General features: G+C 40.4%; 1 protein-coding gene across 1 annotated transcript; it reads right to left on the reverse strand.

Moving 5' to 3' along the window:
* Positions 1 to 14920: 14920 nt before the first annotated feature.
* On the reverse strand, positions 14921 to 18289 carry LOC132564009 (putative surface protein SACOL0050). Its single transcript, XM_060228761.1, has 7 exons — positions 18221 to 18289; positions 17975 to 18061; positions 17749 to 17835; positions 17533 to 17628; positions 16402 to 17007; positions 15788 to 16285; positions 14921 to 15637 (listed from the first exon to the last, which is right to left on the reverse strand). Exons 1-7 carry the CDS (start codon positions 18287 to 18289, stop codon positions 14921 to 14923), a joined length of 2160 nt encoding a protein of 719 aa, XP_060084744.1.
* Between the last annotated feature and the right edge of the window lie 404 nt (positions 18290 to 18693).

An 18693-nucleotide genomic window follows, 5' to 3' on the forward strand; every position in this document is an offset into this window, starting at 1 on the left:
CTGTACCATGTTTCTGATGCCAAACAACACATGCATACCAATTTTCATCGAAATCGGACCATATCTAAATTTCGACCAATCACAGGCTCCGTCGACGCATTTTTCGTCAAATCGAAAAATGGATACCTGTACCATGTTTCTGATGGCAAACAACACATGCATACCAATTTTCATCGAAATCGGACCATATTTAAATTTCGAATAATCACAGGCTCCGGTGGACGCATTTTTCGTCAAATCAAAAATTAACAATTGTACCATATTTCCGATGCCAGACAATACATGCATACCAATTTTCATCGGAATCGGACCATATCTGAATTTCGACCAATCACAGGCTCCGTCGACGCATTTTTCATCAAATCGAAAAATGGACACTTGTACCATGTTTCTGATGCCAAGCAACATATGCATACCAATTTTCATCGAAATCGGACCATATTTAAATTTCGACCAATCACAGGCTCCGGTCGACGCATTTTTCGACAAAACGAAAAATGGACACTTGTACCATGTTTCCGATGCAAAACAACACATGGAAAAAAACTTTCATCGAAATCGGACCATATCTAAATTTTGACTAATAAAAATCATTCATTCGGCGGCAATTTTTTTCTTTAAATAAATGACCTCAGATTTGTGTTCAGGACATCAGACTCACCCTACATGCCAATTTCCATCAAAATCAGATGGACTTTTAATTTCGACCAATCAGAAAATTCAAGCTGACAGCCATATTCTGGCACCATCTAAAAAAATATTTTTTTCTGGATTGGATTTTATTGATAAAAAAACACACCAGAGTTCGTTGATGCATAACAACTACCAGATGAATTATCTTTTTTTAAGTGGACATGGGGTGCTAAAATTTCAAGGTATTTTCCCAAAAATTTGACACCCAAAATTTGATGGCTGAATCGACTAAATATGGCCTAAAACGCCTAGAATACATTAAAGTAAAGTACATGATTTTTTGAAAAACTGCAATTTTTTGGCCAAGGGATACCCTGTTATTAGCATAAAAGTAAAAAAATCAGCATAACATGTTACCATACTAGCATAAAAAGTAACCAGATTAGCGCAAAGTGGTAACCAAATTAGCATAACTACACGAAATTAGCACAAGAGCGTTACAAACTAGCATAACAGCGTTACCATTAGCATAAAAAAGGTACTGCGGTTAGCATGGACCATAACCCTAACACTAACCCAAACCCTAACCCTAACCCTAACCCTAACCCTAACCCTAACCCTAACCCTAACCCTAACCCTAACCCTAACCCTAACCCTAACCCTAACCCTAACCCTAACCCTAACCCTAACCCTAACCCTAACCCTAACCCTAACCCTAACCCTAACCCTAACCCTAACCCTAACCCTAACCCTAACCCTAACCCTAACCCTAACCCTAACCCTAACCCTAACCCTAACCCTAACCCTAACCCTAACCCTAACCCTAACCCTAACCCTAACCCTAACCCTAACCCTAACCCTAACCCTAACCCTAACCCTAACCCTAACCCTAACCCTAACCCTAACCCTAACCCTAACCCTAACCTTAACCCTAACCCTAACCCTAACCCTAACCCTAACCCTAACCCTAACCCTAACCCTAACCCTAACCCTAACCCTAACCCTAACCCTAACCCTAACCCTAACCCTAACCCTAACCCTAACCCTAACCCTAACCCTAACCCTAACCCTAACCCTAAACCCTAACCCTAACCCTAACCCTAACCCTAACCCTAACCCTAACCCTATTTAGCATAAAAGTAACCATTTCATCATAGGTTGTTTTTTTAAAGTGGTTCAGGTCGTCAGTTGTGCATCGGAGGAATTCAAACTCAATTCGCTGTTGATTATGCTTCACGAAGCCCTAAAAGATTCTCACAAACACGTGTACCCTATTTGCCGTTGCATTTATACCACTTGATAGCTGCTTCACTGGATTTTCGAAACGACCATCAATTGTTAAAAAAATAAAGATGACTTAAAAAAATATATTGAACTCAATTTTATTTTTAAGATTCATTCCGGACAAGGATCAGGGATTAGGGTCATATCGGAAATATGGTACAATTGTCAATTTTTTGATTGGACGACAAATGCGTTGAAAGGAGCCTGTGATTGGTCGAAATTTAGATATGACCCGACTTTGTTGAAAATTGGTATGCATGTGTTGTTTGGCATCAGAAATATGGTACAGTTGTTAATTTTTTCAGCATCATCGGACGACTTCTAAATTTCGACCAATCACAGGCTCCCGTTGCCGGAAATTTTGCCAAAAGAAAAAATGGACATTTGCACCATGTTTCTAATGCCAATTAACACATGCATACCAATTTTCATCGGAATCGTACCATATCTAAATTTCGACCAATCACAGGCTCCGTCGACGCATTTTTCGTCAAATCGAAAAATGGATACCTGTACCATGTTTCTGATGCCAAACAACACATGCATACCAATTTTCATCGAAATCGGACCATATCTAAATTTCGACCAATCACAGGCTCCGTCGACGCATTTTTCGTCAAATCGAAAAATGGATACCTGTACCATGTTTCTGATGGCAAACAACACATGCATACCAATTTTCATCGAAATCGGACCATATTTAAATTTCGAATAATCACAGGCGTGGACACATTTCTCGTCAAATCAAAAATTAACAATTGTACCATATTTCCGATGCCAGACAATACATGCATACCAATTTTCATCGGAATCGGACCATATCTGAATTTCGACCAATCACAGGCTCCGTCGACGCATTTTTCATCAAATCGAAAAATGGACACTTGTACCATGTTTCTGATGCCAAGCAATATATGCATACCAATTTTCATCGAAATCGGACCATATTTAAATTTCGACCAATCACAGGCTCCGGTCGACGCATTTTTCGACAAAACGAAAAATGGACACTTGTACCATGTTTCCGATGCCAAACAACACATGGAAAAAAACTTTCATCGAAATCGGACCATATCTAAATTTTGACCAATAAAAATCATTCATTCGGCGGCAATTTTTTTCTTTAAATAAATGACCTCAGATTTGTGTTCAGGACATCAGACTCACCCTACATGCCAATTTCCATCAAAATCAGACGGACTTTTAATTTCGACCAATCAGAAAATTCAAGCTGACAGCCATATTCTGGCACCATCTAAAAAAAATATTTTTTCTGGATTGGATTTTATTGATAAAAAAAACACACCAGAGTTCGTTGATGCATAACAACTACCAGATGAATTATCTTTTTTTAAGTGGACATGGGGTGCTAAAATTTCAAGGTATTTTCCCAAAAATTTGACACCCAAAATTTGATGGCTGAATCGACTAAATATGGCCTAAAACGCCTAGAATACATTAAAGTAAAGTACATGATTTTTTGAAAAACTGCAATTTTTTGGCCAAGGGATACCCTGTTATTAGCATAAAAGTAAAAAAATCAGCATAACATGTTACCATACTAGCATAAAAAGTAACCAGATTAGCGCAAAGTGGTAACCAAATTAGCATAACTACACGAAATTAGCACAAGAGCGTTACAAACTAGCATAACAGCGTTACCATTAGCATAAAAAAGGTACTGCGGTTAGCATGGACCATAACCCTAACACTAACCCAAACCCTAACCCTAACCCTAACCCTAACCCTAACCCTAACCCTAACCCTAACCCTAACCCTAACCCTAACCCTAACCCTAACCCTAACCCTAACCCTAACCCTAACCCCCTAACCCTAACCCTAACCCTAACCCTAACCCTAACCCTAAACCCTAACCCTAACCCTAAACCCTAACCCTAACCCTAACCCTAACCCTAACCCTAACCCTAACCCTAATCCTAACCCTAACCCTAACCCTAACCCTAACCCTAACCCTAACCCTAACCCTAACCCTAACCCTAACCCTAATCCTAACCCTAACCCTAACCCTAACCCTAACCCTAACCCTAACCCTAACCCTAATCCTAACCCTAACCCTAACCCTAACCCTAACCCTAACCCTAACCCTAACCCTAACCCTATTTAGCATAAAAGTAACCATTTCATCATAGGTTGTTTTTTTAAAGTGGTTCAGGTCGTCAGTTGTGCATCGGAGGAATTCAAACTCAATTCGCTGTTGATTATGCTTCACGAAGCCCTAAAAGATTCTCACAAACACGTGTACCCTATTTGCCGTTGCATTTATACCACTTGATAGCTGCTTCACTGGATTTTCGAAACGACCATCAATTGTTAAAAAAATAAAGATGACTTAAAAAAATATATTGAACTCAATTTTATTTTTAAGATTCATTCCGGACAAGGATCAGGGATTAGGGTCATATCGGAAATATGGTACAATTGTCAATTTTTTGATTGGACGACAAATGCGTTGAAAGGAGCCTGTGATTGGTCGAAATTTAGATATGACCCGACTTTGTTGAAAATTGGTATGCATGTGTTGTTTGGCATCAGAAACATGGTACAGTTGTTAATTTTTTCAGCATCATCGGACGGAGCCTGTAAATTGGTCAAAATTTAGATATGGCTCCGATTCCGATGAAAACTGGTATGCATGTGTTTTGGCATCAGAAAAAATGGACATTTGTACAGTTGTTAATTTTTTCAGCATCATCGGACGACTTCTAAATTTCGACCAATCACAGGCTCCCGTTGCCGGAAATTTTGCCAAAAGAAAAAATGGACATTTGCACCATGTTTCTAATGCCAAACAACACATGCATACCAATTTTCATCGAAATCGGACCATATCTAAATTTCGACCAATCACAGGCTCCGTCGACGCATTTTTCGTCAAATCGAAAAATGGATACCTGTACCATGTTTCTGATGGCAAACAACACATGCATACCAATTTTCATCGAAATCGGACCATATTTAAATTTCGAATAATCACAGGCTCCGGTGGACGCATTTTTCGTCAAATCAAAAATTAACAATTGTACCATATTTCCGATGCCAGACAATACATGCATACCAATTTTCAACAAAGTCGGGTCATATCTAAATTTCGACCAATCACAGGCTCCGGTCGACGCATTTTTCGTCCAATCAAAAAATGGACAATTGTACCATGTTTCTGATGCCAAACAACACATGCATACCAATTTTCATCGAAATCGGACCATATTTAAATTTCGACCAATCACAGGCTCCGGTCGACGCATTTTTCGACAAAACGAAAAATGGACACTTGTACCATGTTTCCGATGCCAAACAACACATGGAAAAAAACTTTCATCGAAATCGGACCATATCTAAATTTTGACCAATAAAAATCATTCATTCGGCGGCAATTTTTTTCTTTAAATAAATGACCTCAGATTTGTGTTCAGGACATCAGACTCACCCTACATGCCAATTTCCATCAAAATCAGACGGACTTTTAATTTCGACCAATCAGAAAATTCAAGCTGACAGCCATATTCTGGCACCATCTAAAAAAAATATTTTTTCTGGATTGGATTTTATTGATAAAAAAACACACCAGAGTTCGTTGATGCATAACAACTACAAGATGAATTATCTTTTTTTAAGTGGACATGGGGTGCTAAAATTTCAAGGTATTTTCCCAAAAATTTGACACCCAAAATTTGATGGCTGAATCGACTAAATATGGCCTAAAACGCCTAGAATACATTAAAGTAAAGTACATGATTTTTTGAAAAACTGCAATTTTTTGGCCAAGGGATACCCTGTTATTAGCATAAAAGTAAAAAAATCAGCATAACATGTTACCATACTAGCATAAAAAGTAACCAGATTAGCGCAAAGTGGTAACCAAATTAGCATAACTACACGAAATTAGCACAAGAGCGTTACAAACTAGCATAACTGCGTTACCATTAGCATAAAAAAGGTACTGCGGTTAGCATGGACCATAACCCTCCACTAACCCTAACCCTAACCCTAACCCTAACCCTAACCCTAACCCTAACCCTAACCCTAACCCTAACCCTAACCCTAACCCTAACCCTAACCCTAACCAACCCTAACCCTAACCCTAACCCTAACCCTAACCCTAACCCTAACCCTAACCCTAACCCTAACCCTAACCCAAACCCTAACCCTAACCCTAACCCTAACCCTAACCCTAACCCAAACCCTAACCCTAACCCTAACCCTAATCCTAACCCTAACCCTAACCCTAACCCTAACCCTAACCCTAACCCTATTTAGCATAAAAGTAACCATTTCATCATAGGTTGTTTTTTTAAAGTGGTTGAGGTCGTCAGTTGTGCATCGGAGGAATTCAAACTCAATTCGCTGTTGATTATGCTTCACGAAGCCCTAAAAGATTCTCACAAACACGTGTACCCTATTTGCCGTTGCATTTATACCACTTGATAGCTGCTTCATTGGATTTTCGAAACGACCATCAATTGTTAAAAAAATAAAGATGACTTAAAAAAATATATTGAACTCAATTTTATTTTTAAGATTCATTCCGGACAAGGATCAGGGATTAGGGTCAAATGGATCGATACTCTTCTTGCCTTACTACATGTAGGCCTAATGGTATGCATGTATTGTCTGGCATCGGAAATATGGTACAATTGTCAATTTTTTGATTGGACGACAAATGCGTCGAAAGGAGCCTGTGATTGGTCGAAATTTAGATATGACCCGACTTTGTTCAAAATTGGTATGCATGTGTTGTTTGGCATCAGAAACATGGTACAGGTATCCATTTTTGCGATTTGACGAAAAATGCGTCGACGGAGCCTGTGATTGGTCAAAATTTAGATATGGTCCGATTCCGATGAAAACTGGTATGCATGTGTTGTCTGGCATCAGAAATATGGTACAGTTGTTAATTTTTTCAGCATCATCGGACGATTTCTAAATTTCGACCAATCACAGGCTCCCGTTGCCGGAAATTTTGCCAAAAGAAAAAATGGACATTTGCACCATGTTTCTAATGCCAGACAACACATGCATACCAATTTTCATCGGAATCGGACCATATCTAAATTTTGACCAATCACAGGCTCCGTCGACGCATTTTTCGTCAAATCGAAAAATGGATACCTGTACCATGTTTCTGATGCCAAACAACACATGCATACCAATTTTCAACAAAGTCGGGTCATATCTAAATTTCGACCAATCACAGGCTCCTTTCGACGCATTTGTCGTCCAATCAAAAAATTGACAATTGTACCATATTTCCGATGCCAAACAACACATGGAAAAAAACTTTCATCGAAATCGGACCATATCTAAATTTTGACCAATAAAAATCATTCATTCGGCGGCAATTTTTTTCTTTAAATAAATGACCTCAGATTTGTGTTCAGGACATCAGACTCACCCTACATGCCAATTTCCATCAAAATCAGACGGACTTTTAATTTCGACCAATCAGAAAATTCAAGCTGACAGCCATATTCTGGCACCATCTAAAAAAAAATATTTTTTCTGCATTGGATTTTATTGATAAAAAAACACACCAGAGTTCGTTGATGCATAACAACTACCAGATGAATTATCTTTTTTTACGTGGAAATGGGGTGCTAAAATTTCAAGGTATTTTCCCAAAAATTTGACACCCAAAATTTGACGGCTGAATCGACTAAATATAGCCTAAAACGCCTAGAATACATTAAAGTAAAGTACATGATTTTTTGAAAAACTTTGCCATTTTTTGGCCAAGGGATACCCTGTTATTAGCATAAAAGTAAAAAAATCAGCATAACATGTTACCATACTAGCATAAAAAGTAACCAGATTAGCGCAAAGTGGTAACCAAATTAGCATAACTACACGAAATTAGCACAAGAGCGTTACAAACTAGCATAACTGCGTTACCATTAGCATAAAAAAGGTACTGCGGTTAGCATGGACCATAACCCTAACACTAACCCTAACCCTAACCCTAACCCTAACCCTAACCCTAACCCTAACCCTAACCCTAACCCTAACCCTAACCCTAACCCTAACCCTAACCCTAACCCTAACCCTAACCCTAACCCTAACCCTAACCCTAACCCTAACCCTAACCCTAACCCTAACCCAAACCCTAACCCTAACCCTAACCCAAACCCTAACCCTAAACCCTAACCCTAACCCTAACCCTAACCCTAACCCTAACCCTAACCCTAACCCTAACCCTAACCCTAACCCTAACCCTAACCCAAACCCTAACCCTGACCCTAACCCTAATCCTAACCCTAACCCTAACCCTAACCCTAACCCTAACCCTATTTAGCATAAAAGTAACCATTTCATCATAGGTTGTTTTTTGAAAGTGGTTGAGGTCGTCAGTTGTGCATCGGAGGAATTCAAACTCAATTCGCTGTTGATTATGCTTCACGAAGCCCTAAAAGATTCTCACAAACACGTGTACCCTATTTGCCGTTGCATTTATACCACTTGATAGCTGCTTCACTGGATTTTCGAAACGACCATCAATTGTTAAAAAAATAAAGATGACTTAAAAAAATATATTGAACTCAATTTTATTTTTAAGATTCATTCCGGAAGGATCAGGGATTAGGGTCAAATGGATCGATACTCTTCTTGCCTTACTACATATAGGCCTAATGGTATGCATGTATTGTCTGGCATCGGAAATATGGTACAATTGTCAATTTTTTGATTGGACGACAAATGCGTCGAAAGGAGCCTGTGATTTGTCGAAATTTAGATATGACCCGACTTTGTTGAAAATTGGTATGCATGTGTTGTTTGGCATCAGAAACATGGTACAGGTATCCATTTTTCGATTTGACGAAAAATGCGTCGACGGAGCCTGTGATTGGTCAAAATTTAGATATGGTCCGATTCCGATGAAAACTGGTATGCATGTGTTGTCTGGCATCAGAAATATGGTACAGTTGTTAATTTTTTCAGCATCATCGGACGACTTCTAAATTTCGACCAATCACAGGCTCCCGTTGCCGGAAATTTTGCCAAAAGAAAAAATGGACATTTGCACCATGTTTCTAATGCCAATTAACACATGCATACCAATTTTCATCGGAATCGGACCATATCTAAATTTCGACCAATCAGAGGCTCTGGTCGACGCATTTTTCGTCAAATCGAAAAATGGATACCTGTACCATGTTTCTGATGCCAAACAACACATGCATACCAGTTTTCATCGGAATCGGACCATATCTAAATTTTCACCAATCACAGGCTCCGTCGACGCATTTTTCGTCAAATCAAAAAATGGGTAACTGTACCATGTTTCTGATGCCAAACAACACATGCATACTAGTTTTCATCGGAATCGGACCATATCTAAATTTTGACCAATCACAGGCTCCGTCGACGCATTTTTCGTCAAATCGAAAAATGGATACCTGAACCATGTTTTTGATGCCAAACAACACATGCATACCAATTTTCATCGAAATCGGACCATATCTAAATTTCGACAAATCACAGGCTCCGGTCGACGCATTTTTCGTCAAATCAAAAAATGGACACTTGTACCATGTTTCTGATGCCAAACAACACATGCATACCTATTTTCATCGAAATCCGACCATATCTAAATTTTGACAAATCAGAGGCTCTGGTCGACGCATTTTTCGTCAAATCGAAAAATTAACAATTTTACCATATTTTTGATGCCAGACAACACATGCATACCAGTTTTCATCGAAATCGGACCATATCTAAATTTTGACCAATCACAGGCTCCGTCGACGCATTTTTCGTCAAATCGAAAAATGGATACCTGTCCCATGTTTCTGATGCCAAACAACACATGCATACCAATTTTCAACAAAGTCGGGTCATATCTAAATTTCGACCAATCACAGGCTCCTTTCGACGCATTTGTCGTCCAATAAAAAAATTGACAATTGTACCAAATTTCCGATGCCAGACAATACATGCATACCAATTTTCATCGGAATCGGACCATATCTGAATTTCGACCAATCACAGGCTCCGTCGACGCATTTTTCGTCAAATCGAAAAATGGATACTTGTACCATGTTTCCGATGCCAAACAACACATGGAAAAAAAACTTTCATCGAAATCGGACCATATCTAAATTTTGACCAATAAAAATCATTGATTCGGCGGCAATTTTTTTCTTTAAATAAATGACCTCAGATTTGTGTTCAGGACATCAGACTCACCCTACATGCCAATTTCCATCAAAATCAGACGGACTATTAATTTCGACCAATCAGAAAATTCAAGCTGACAGCCATATTCTGGCACCATCTAAAAAAAAATATTTTTTCTGGATTGGATTTTATTGATAAAAAAACACACCAGAGTTCGTTGATGCATAACAACTACAAGATCAATTATCTTTTTTTAAGTGGACATGGGGTGCTAAAATTTCAAGGTATTTTCCCAAAAATTTGACACCCAAAATTTGATGGCTGAATCGACTAAATATGGCCTAAAACGCCTAGAATACATTAAAGTAAAGTACATGATTTTTTGAAAAACTGCAATTTTTTGGCCACGGGATACCCTGTTATTAGCATAAAAGTAAAAAAATCAGCATAACATGTTACCATACTAGCATAAAAAGTAACCAGATTAGCGCAAAGTGGTAACCAAATTAGCATAACTACACGAAATTAGCACAAGAGCGTTACAAACTAGCATAACTGCGTTACCATTAGCATAAAAAAGGTACTGCGGTTAGCATGGACCATAACCCTAACCCTAACCCCTAACCCTAACCCTAATCCTAACCCTAACCCTAACCCTAACCCTATTTAGCATAAAAGTAACCATTTCATCATAGGTTGTTTTTTAAAGTGGTTCAGGTCGTCAGTTTTGCATCGGAGGAATTCAAACTCAATTCGCTGTTGATTATGCTTCACGAAGCCCTAAAAGATTCTCACAAACACGTGTACCCTATTTGCCGTTGCATTTATACCACTTGATAGCTGCTTCACTGGATTTTCGAAATTCAATTGTTGAAAAAATAAAGATGACTTAAAAAAATATATTGAACTCAATTTTATTTTTAAGATTCATTCCGGAGAAGGATAAGGGATTAGGGTCAAATGGATCGATACTCTTCTTGCCTTACTACATGTAGGCCTAATCATTTCCAATCAGATTCGCCCTTTTCCGTTTCTCTGTCCTGAATCTGTCAGCTATTTTTTTGTCCGTACATGGACCAAATTTCTCTTTCAGCTTTTTATATAGTTCCGCTCCTTCTTCAGTGGACGTAAGGCATTCCACGACTTTCTTGGCGGTGATTGATGCACTGGTTAACATCCTTTTACATATCCGAAGTATAATCTTCGATTCCTGTTGTAGAAAGCTGCGCCTCCCATGTTTTAAATCGGCCGGAGAACTTGGTTCGGAGCTTTGAACAGCTGACTGTTGTTCACTTTCTATTCTTGCGTCTGTTGGTATGACCGGACTGGACATATCGTGTGTTTCCGGGGCTTTGCCAAGTGCCGCAGATGCAGTTTCTTTCGGTCTTGTCAAGACGTGTGAGGTAGGACTTGGTTTAGAGCTTTGAACAGCTGACTGTTGTTCAGTTTCTATTCTTGCGTCGGGTGGTATGTCCGGACTGGACATATCGTGTGTTTCCGGGGCTTTGCCAAGTGCCACAGATGCAGTTTCTTTCGGTCTTGTCAAGACGTCTGAGGTAGAACTTGGTTTAGAGCTTTGAACAGCTGACTGTTGTTCAGTTTCTATTCTTGCGTCGGGTGGTATGTCCGGACTGGACATATCATGTGTTCTCGGGGCTTTGCCAAGTGCCGCAGATGCAGTTTCTTTCGGTCTTGTCAAGATGTTTGAGATCTTCTTTGACATTTGTACAGCGTTGTCAACGATGTCGGTCCTGTTGTAATATCTGTCACTCGTTGATGCTGCATGTCCCATGTGTGCTGCTAAAGCACATCGCAAGTTAGGATCGTGCTTCCGGACATTGGTGGTCACCATTTTCCTGAATAATGTTGCTGATATATATTTTCCAGGGTGGACTGTCTGCCAGGTTTTGTTAATGACCTTGTTAAGAAATGAATTGGTGATTGCAACAGGTTTGCCGCCCGGACATGGAAATGTGTAGAAAATAGTCTCTCTTCGGTCGACACACAGATTAGGAATTTGGTCTCGTAAGCGGATGTACGCTTTGAGATATTCGAAAAGAGGATGGGGCAAGCCAAGTGCTGCAGATCCATATGCGCTCGTCTTGTGAGCAGTTACTTGGAGCACCGTTCCGCTGATTTCTGTCCTGGCTCCACACATCACTTGTTCCGTAATGCCAAGGACTGCCCCTGACCGCTGACCATTACACATAATTATGCGGAGAAAAAGGTATCCAATCATTCTATTGTATCGTTCCCTCCCCCTTAGAAGGATAGGTTTTTCTTCAAAGAAACTTTCCGTTTCCTTTGTGTACACCGCTGCTAGAAACCTGCTAGTCTCTTCAATCGTCGGCATGTTCACAATATCTCTAGTGGATATCTCTGTGTTTCTTTTTCCTGCTCTCTTCTTTAAGGTTTTACTCATCCTATTTACCCTCGTTTTGACGATGCTGATATCACTACTTCCGTAGAGCTCCCTAGCAGCCATGAAGTCCAGGAAGAGGATGTAGCTACAGAGATAACTTTTCACCGTTCCTACTTTGAATTTTCCAAGGGCCGCTGGAATCCATGACTCGATCAAGAAGTCCACGTTCATCAAGTCCTTAAGGAGAAAGCCTGACCCCGGAAGGTCTTTCCAAATTTCATGTACCTGGCGAGCGTGCTGAAAGGAGGTCTTGGCATCTTTAAGGTACTCTCCCGACTGCAGATATCTGCAGAACAGCCGGATTTCTCTCTGCTTTAGACACTCGTAAGGTTTTGCGACGGTTATCGTTTCTATTTCATCCGAGTCGCTGTCTTCGCTGTCAGAAGAGGTTATTTCATATACGGAATATTCTGGCGTTGATGGTGTATCTGGCTCGGATGGCGTATCAGCCTCTGGCTCAGAGAGGCGCTGGGAAATCCTACTCTGTGCTTTTCCAGGCAATGTAATATTCTCTTCTTTTCCTGTAGATTTCGCCGGGACGGCGTCTGGGCAAATTTCAATCTCCATGCAGGATGGTACGTTTGGTGGGGGCCATATCTTTCTTTTACGTGTCCTTGACAATGGTTTCTTGGATTCGTTTGCAGTTACAGGCACAGGCTCTCCAAATTTCCTGAGCCGATCTCTTTGCTCCTTATCAGTTACATTGTGTACCCTTATTAGATGGTCCCGAAGCCTGGTTGTGGACTTGCCGCAATTACCAATTGGGCAAGTGTATACAATGTATCCTTGGGCTGTCTTGAGGACGGGGTCTTTCTTTGCAACTGTTGTTTTGTGAACCAATCTTTTATGCCTCCAAATATTTGATTGCAACTTTCCACATATGTCGCACATCTTCTTCTCTCTATCCCGCGTAGGCTTCACAGAAATATTCGAAACGCACTTCTTCTTGGGGGAATGGATTTGAACCCTGAATGTCCTTTTCTGAGGTGAGGGCGGGACCAATCCATCACTGGACTCTTGCTTGTCTGATTCGTGAAGTTTGTAGCTTTCTTGAGATGACTGGAAAGGAAAGATTAAAAATCGAATATTTCATATTTGCCGAACAAGTCAACCTTAAACTATTATGTATCTAACCCTAACCCCTTTGAGCTATTTTAGTTCCAACCCTAATCCTAACCCTAACCCTGTCAATATGCTGAAATGACATCATTTATGTTATATCGGTAACATTCTTATGCTAGTTTGGTTCTAACCCTAACCCTCACCGTATTACCAATTAGCATAACAAGTGACTATAAACTAGCACAACCTAACCCCAACCCTGACATTATGCTAGAGTGACATCATTTATGCTATATTGGTAACATCTTTATGCTAGTTCGTCTCCAACCCTAACCCTAACGGCGTTGCCAATTAGCATTAAAAGTAACCACTCTAGCATAAACATGTTACTATATTAGCAGAACCTAACCCTAACCCCAACCCTGCTTTTATGCTAAAATAACATCGTTTATTGGTAACATCCTTATGCTATTGTGGTGTTTTTTAAAGTGGCTCAGGTAGCCACTTGTGCGTCTACATCCGACATCATCTCCTAAGCTCTACTTACCTCTTCTGACATGTCACTCTCAGGATCAGATTCTTGGCTTGATGCTTCTGTCTCTTTGTCCAAATCTGATCCATCGGTCTGTTCACTAGGCTGTTCGCAACTCGCATCTGTGTGCTCTTCGATGTTGGTATGTTCTGAGTTGGTTACGTCAGCTGCTGTGTCCATATCCGATTCATCTGCCTGAAGAAAAAGTTACATGGATAATCATTTAGGAAAGACAAGAAGGAAATAATTCAGATAACGAACCTGCTAAAATGAATAAGAGGGGAAATTGAAAAAAATGTTAATAAATAAAGATTAGCAGACACGTTAGAATTTTGAACAACATACCACGGGACAAAATGTCTTGTCGTTGGATGATTGCTCGGAATCCGGATTCGTTTCGTCCTCGACCTGTCCGGCTTCTGGGCTGGATATATCTGTCGTTAGGTCCTTCTGATCTTCCTTCTCTTGGCATGTATATTCTTGTTCTGGGACGGATATCTGTTCGGAATCCGGATCCGTTTCGTCCTCGAACTGTTCGGATTCTAGGCAGGATATATCTGTCGTTGTGTCCGTCATATCTTCGTTCTCTTGGTGTGTATATTCTTGTTCTGGGACGGATATCTCTGCCTCTGTGTCCATGTCCTCCTTTTCGGGCTTCTGTTCGGAATCCGCATTCGTTTCGTCCTCGACCTGTCCGGCTTCTGGGCTGGATATATCTGTCGTTGTGTCCTTCTGATCTTCCTTCTCTTGGCATGTATATTCTTGTCCTGGGACGGATATCTGTTCGGAATCCGGATCCGTTTCGTCCTCGAACTGTTCTGCTTCTTGGCAGGATATATTTGTCGTTGTGTCCGTCATATCTTCCTTCTCTTGTTGTGTATATTCTTGTTCTGGGACGGATATCTCTGCCTCTGTGTCCATGTCCTCCTTTTCGGGCTTCTGTTCGGAATCCGCATTCGTTTCGTCCTCGACCTGTCTGGGCTGGATATATCTGTGGCTGGGTATATATCTGTCGTTGTGTCCTTCTTGGCAGGATATATCATATCCTTCTCTTGGCTGGGACGGATATCTCTGCCTCTGTGTCCATGTCCTCCTTTTCGGGCTTGTACCTGTCTGGCTTCTGGGCTGGATATATGATCTTCCTTCTCTTCTGTATATTCTTGTCCTGGGACGGATATCTGTTCGGAATCCGGATCCGTTTCGTCCTCGAACTGTTCTGCTTCTTGGCAGGATATATTTGTCGTTGTGTCCGTCATATCTTCCTTCTCTTGCTGTGTATATTCTTGTTCTGGGACGGATATCTCTGCCTCTGTGTCCATGTCCTCCTTTTCGGGCTTCTGTTCGGAATCCGCATTCGTTTCGTCCTCGACCTGTCCGGCTTCTGGGCTGGATATATCTGTCGTTGTGTCCTTTTGATCTTCCTTCTCTTGGCATGTATATTCTTGTCCTGGGACGGATATCTGTTCGGAATCCGGATCCGTTTCGTCCTCGACCCATTCCTGTTCTTGTAAGGATACATTCATCGCTGTGTCTGCATCTGTCGACGTTTCGACCACTACTTCATTTATAGCCTGAAAAGAATAATTGATTATGACAGTACTTTTCCTGGGAAGAAAACGACTGAACAAACGAGTGTATACGAAACTACTGAAATATACCGGAGAACTAGAATAGATTACAATAAAAGACAAACGGACATATTAGAAATGTTAATTATGTACCTCGGGGCAAATTCCCTCCTCTGTATTTCCTCTGGGTGCGGAATGAAGTTCCGATCCTTCTTCCGGCAAGAGGAATGCATAGATGTCTTCTAAGCTGAATTCTTCCGTTGTATCCATATCATCATCTATGGGGTTCTGTTCGGAATCTGGCTCCGTTCCCGGTTCTGTATACTCTTGTTCTGAGACGGGTATATCTGATCTTAGGTCAATGCCCTTCTTTGTTGGGTTCTGTTCGGAATCCGGATCCGTTTCGTCCTCGACCTGTTCGGCTTTTGTGCTGAATATATCTGTCGTTGTGTCCTTCTGATCTTCATTCTCTTGGTGTGTATTTTCTTGTTCCGGGACGGATATCTCGGCCTCTGCGTCCATGGCCTCCTTTTCTAGATCCTGTTCGGAATCCGGATCCGTTTCATCCTCGACCCCTTCCTGTTCTTGTAAGGATACATTCATCGCTGTGTCTGCATCTGTCGACGTTTCGACCACTACTTCATTTATAGCCTGAAAAGAAAACAACTGAACAAACGAGTGTATACGAAACTACTGAAATATACCGGAGAACTAGAATAGATTACAATATAAGACAAACGGACACATTAGAAATGTTAACTATGTACCTCGGGGCAACTTCCCTCCTCTGTATTTCCTCTGGGTGCGAAATTTAGTTCCGATCCTTCTTCCGGCAAGAGGAATGCATAGATGTCTTCTAAGCTGAATTCTTCCGTTGTATCCATATCATCATTTATGGGGTTTCGTTCGGAATCTGGCTCCGTTCCCGGTTCTTTATTGACTTGTTCTGGGACGGATATCTGTTCGGAATCCGGATCCGTTACGTCCTCGACCTTTTCGGCTTCTGGGATAGATATATGTGTCGTTGTGCCCTTGATATTTGCTTTTACTTGGTGTGTATATTCTTGTTCTTGGACGGATATCTCTGCTCCTTTGTCAATGCCCTTCTTTGTTGGATTCTGTTCGGAATCCGGATCCGTTTCGCCCTCGACCTGTCCGGATTCCTGGTAGGATATATCTGCCGTTGTGTCATTCAGATCTTCCTCCTCTTGGTGTGTATATTCTTGTTCCGGGACGGACGTCTCTGCCTCTGTTTCCATGTCCTCCTTTTTTGGCTTCTGTTTGAACCTCATCTTACCGATCCGGATGGGTTTTACAGACATAACCGGCATAATCTTCGGAGATGAGTTGACATTCTGTTTCTGAGGGGATGACTGAAAAGGAAAGAAATAAAAGCAAAAATTAAATATGAATGTCGCCTTCAACTTTCTTAAGAGCGTGACACTAAACCCTAACCCTAACCCTCTTAAGCTATTTTAGTTCCAACCCTAGCCCTAACCGCAGGTGTCAAAATTAGCATTGGGAGTTACCAAATAAGCACAACCGGTATCAATTATAGCATAAGGAAGGTACCATACTAGCATATCCTAACCCTAACCCTAACCCTAACCATGCTTATGCTAATTGATATCCTGTAAGCTAATTGGGTGACGACTTATGCTGTATGTCACCATTTTCTAACCCTAACCGTATGCTGATTTGGTAACATTTATGCTATTTTGGTTCCAACCCTAACCCTAATCGCGGTTTATCACTTTATCATAAGCTGTTGCAAAACTAGCATAAAATGTAACCATTATAGCATAAGGCTAACCCTAACTGTGACTATGCTAATGTGACATCTTTTGTGCTAATCCGTTAACATCATAGCTCTGACCCCATATCTTAGCTCTACTTACCTCTTTTGAGATGTTGCTACCAGGAGCTACAGTGTTATTGATGTGTTCAGATCCCGGGCTGAATAAGTTCTCAGTGTCCAAATCTGTTTCACGAGCCTAAAAAAATTAAAGGTTTAGTGATTATTCTGTCGGTAAGCGAACAATTAAAGAGCATTGAACTTAGTTTACCAGAGGACCGGAATATATGATAATAAATAAAAATAAATGTATGTGTACCATGTTGTCCTTGTCTGTGTTCCTTTGTTGCTGTTGGGATTCTGGGCAGGATAAATCCGCGTCATTGTCAAGGTCTGGTTCATCAACCTGAAAAAAAACAGGAATTGGTTTCAGTGATGACTCTTTCGGTAAGCAAAATATTAAACAGCATTAAATTTATAAAACGATCGGAGTTGCCTAGAGGACCGGAATACATGATAATAAATAAAAATAAATATCTGTCTACCATGTTGTCCTCGTCTGTGTTCTTTTGTTGCACTTGGGATTCTGGGCAGGATAAATCCGCGTCATTGTCAGGGTCTGGATCATCAACCTGGAAAAAAACAACAATTCGTTTCAGTGATTACTCTTTCTTTAATTTAAAAAAGTAAGGATTCACAAAAAGAACGAATTAGAGAATCGGAATACCTCATAATGAATAAAAAGATCAGCAGGTACTTTAGAAATATTAACCCGAACCCTAACTACGTACCTTTGGACAAACTTCATCTGTATCTGGTGGTTCTTCCACACCAGGGTCATCAGAGTTGATTTTTTCCATGGTTTAAATAGCTACCTAGAAACAAAAATGAGAAAAACATTCGCAAAAAGTTGACATGGAGATAACCGAATTAAGCTGAAAACGTGGTAATTGCTTAGAATGAAGTTTTTAGATTTACTAATTTACCCCAAGTCTAGCCCTAACCCCAACTCTGACGTGAGAAAATAATGCCCCTTAACCAACCAACCCCCCACCCTCCCCCTTCTTTTTTTGACTTGATTTGTTCATATTACATTGACACTGAACCTAATCATAATGTATCCCCGATGAAAACTACGTTTTCAGCTCATTCGGTTAAATGAAGATAAATAAAATAAGTTAACACATTGGTCAACAACTTTGTCTTTATTACAGTACCAAAAAGAACCGTCGCGAAAATCACCCAAAATACTGATTGCAAAAAC

This window comes from Ylistrum balloti, unplaced genomic scaffold (assembly GCF_031769215.1).
Source record: "Ylistrum balloti isolate Yb309-2 unplaced genomic scaffold, AGI_CSIRO_Ybal_v1 Utg371974, whole genome shotgun sequence".
NCBI classification, from domain to species: domain Eukaryota; kingdom Metazoa; phylum Mollusca; class Bivalvia; order Pectinida; family Pectinidae; genus Ylistrum; species Ylistrum balloti.

What these genes read in the sequence shown, in the direction of transcription:
- LOC132564009 (XM_060228761.1), bottom strand. Translation starts at nt 18,289, where the DNA reads ATGGAAAAAATCAACTCTGATGACCCTGGTGTGGAAGAACCACCAGAT. An exon ending in CAGATGAAGTTTGTCCAAAG is followed by an intron (nt 18,062 to 18,220) that starts GTACGTAGTTAG and finishes GTTTTTTTCCAG; the next exon opens with GTTGATGATCCAGACCCTGA. An exon ending in GTAGCAACATCTCAAAAGAG is followed by an intron (nt 17,008 to 17,532) that starts GTAAGTAGAGCT and finishes TTTCCTTTTCAG; the next exon opens with TCATCCCCTCAGAAACAGAA.